General features: G+C 29.0%; 1 protein-coding gene across 1 annotated transcript in view; it reads left to right on the plus strand.

Moving 5' to 3' along the window:
* LOC106458107 (tetraspanin-17-like) overlaps positions 1–2,255 on the plus strand; it is a 28,674-nt gene that overhangs the window by 7,915 nt on the left and 18,504 nt on the right. The window contains exon 2 of the mRNA XM_013917564.2: positions 1,648–1,842. Coding sequence (XP_013773018.1) covers positions 1,648–1,842 — 195 coding nt within the window. The remainder of the gene's footprint in view (positions 1–1,647; positions 1,843–2,255) is intronic.

Below are 2,255 nucleotides of genomic sequence, written 5' to 3' on the forward strand. Positions count from 1 at the left end.
ATTTTGTTGTTTTGAGCTCTTTTGTGTTTAAAACAATATATACTAATTTTTAAATTATTAAGTTGAATTTTTGTTCAATAAAAATCTTTCAAATGCGACTGTAACTTTTTTTCCCAAAAACTTTGTCTTCAAAATAAGGGTGCATCTTATATTCCAAAAAATACAGTATACATTTCCTTGGCGTTAAACCTAATTAGGAAAAGTTATAATCCCTGCAGGATTAGTTAGAATTTTTGTGAAGGATTGATTAGAAATTTTGCACATTTTGGATCGTAGCAGGAGGCTACAACGGAACATACAGGTAAGGACACACACACACACACATACACCCCTTCCCCCAAACCATTCCAAGTCTACTTGCTGAGTTTGGTCCTGCAAACACCAAACCCATGGGAAGAGTTCATGGACAAACACACAACTTGAATTAATATGTGTAGTATAAAATATCTTAAAAATACTGTTTAAAACAAGTGAATTTAAGATGATATAATTACATAGTAAAATGATTAAAATATTAGTCTTGCATGTTCCTGTCAAGAAGCATAAACTAAGACATTTGTAAAGATGAACATTTTTGAACTCTTACTAACATTGTTACAGTTGATGTGATGTTTTTCCATGGTTGCATCATCTGAGAACTTTGAGATTATCTAATATGATGTTATTTTTGTGTTACTTAATAAAAATCTGAATCAGCTTCAGAGCTAAATTAGGCATATAACTTTTACATTTCTTACTTTATCAGGATGCTAAAAAATCTATTCTGGTCAGGGCTTGAACCCATGACTTTTGGCTTATGCTAGCATTCCAACATTCCAAGAGTAATACTGTACCAACTAAACATTAGTGTTTAAGTTTCAAACAAATACATGTAACCCTTGCACCCTAGCAATTGCAAATGCTCTTATATTTGAAGTCATTTTTTTCTTCAACATGCAGTAAACTAGAAACTAGTGTGGCACCAAGTTCTTGTTAAATGTTTGTTATAAACTGTGACTGCTTTAAAGAAATGTTTGCTGTTCAATGCTTTGAGAGTTTGCATTTTAAATTAAAATTTTTTTAATATATTTCTGATTCATGATAGAAAATAGCTTGTATGGTTTTTGAATTAAGTGATTTGAGTTATAAGTTGGCTTTGAACAAGTACTTGTGTTATATTAACAATATTAATTCCATATGTAGGTCACATTGGCTATTAAGTACAATTGAATATAACAACCTGTATCATCTATTAGCTACCAAAAACTCTTTGGTTTCTTTTGTCATTTTTAACCACTTCTGATAGTCTGTTTATACATATTTTTATTTATTTTTGTGCTATTACTGAAGAAAGAAAGGATCCACTTTCATATACATAAACATTTTGATTTTGAATTTAAAAAGTGATAAATAACTTGTAACATTACATTTGAAAATAATAGTTTATTCTAATTTTGTTTCATATGAGCAATATATATTCTTTATGTATTAAGATAAAATCTTAGATTTTTTATTAGTTAAGACAACATAATACTTGTTTATTTTTGAGTGAGAGTAAGCTTAAAAAATTAGTTTTTAATCTATTAGTATTAAACAATAGGATATTATTTTTGCAAGTTAAACACTTAAATGAGCTATTTAAAAATATTTTCCTTCTTTTCTCTGAAGCTTATAGGTTTAGCAATCTTAGTCATTGGAGTCTGGGCATGGACAGAGAAAGATATTTTCAACAACTTAAGCCGGCTAACAAACATTGCTCTTGACCCTGCTTTCATACTAGTTTTGGTTGGGACTATTACTTTCACAATTGGGTTTACTGGATGCGTAGGAGCTCTTCGGGAGAACACCTGTTTATTAGCAGCAGTAAGGAAGAAATATTTTTACATGACTCAGTTAAAAATTAATAAAATTATTGGCAGGCAAGAGGATTTTACTTCATAGTTATCTTTTCAAATCTTCTGGTTGTTAACTTGCTTTTGTTATAAAGTATGTTTTTACAATAAATATTCTGTTGCTAAAGTTTTATTTCTGACAAGTTGTGTGTCAGAATTTAAAATAAGATATTGAAATAAATGGCTTTTACTTATATTTCTTTAATATAAATATATACTATGTTGTTGTTGTGCTTAGGATTCTTCTACAGTAGGTGTCGGTGACTTGTTCGCGATAAATTCAACAATGAATAAACAGCATACACTTTACTTGTTTTCAAATAATATATATATAATCGGAACAATTTAAACGTATGTACAACAAAGTACTTCACACTATAGAGA

Source organism: Limulus polyphemus, unplaced genomic scaffold, assembly GCF_000517525.1.
Source record: "Limulus polyphemus unplaced genomic scaffold, Limulus_polyphemus-2.1.2 Scaffold417, whole genome shotgun sequence".
Lineage (NCBI taxonomy): Eukaryota > Metazoa > Arthropoda > Merostomata > Xiphosura > Limulidae > Limulus > Limulus polyphemus.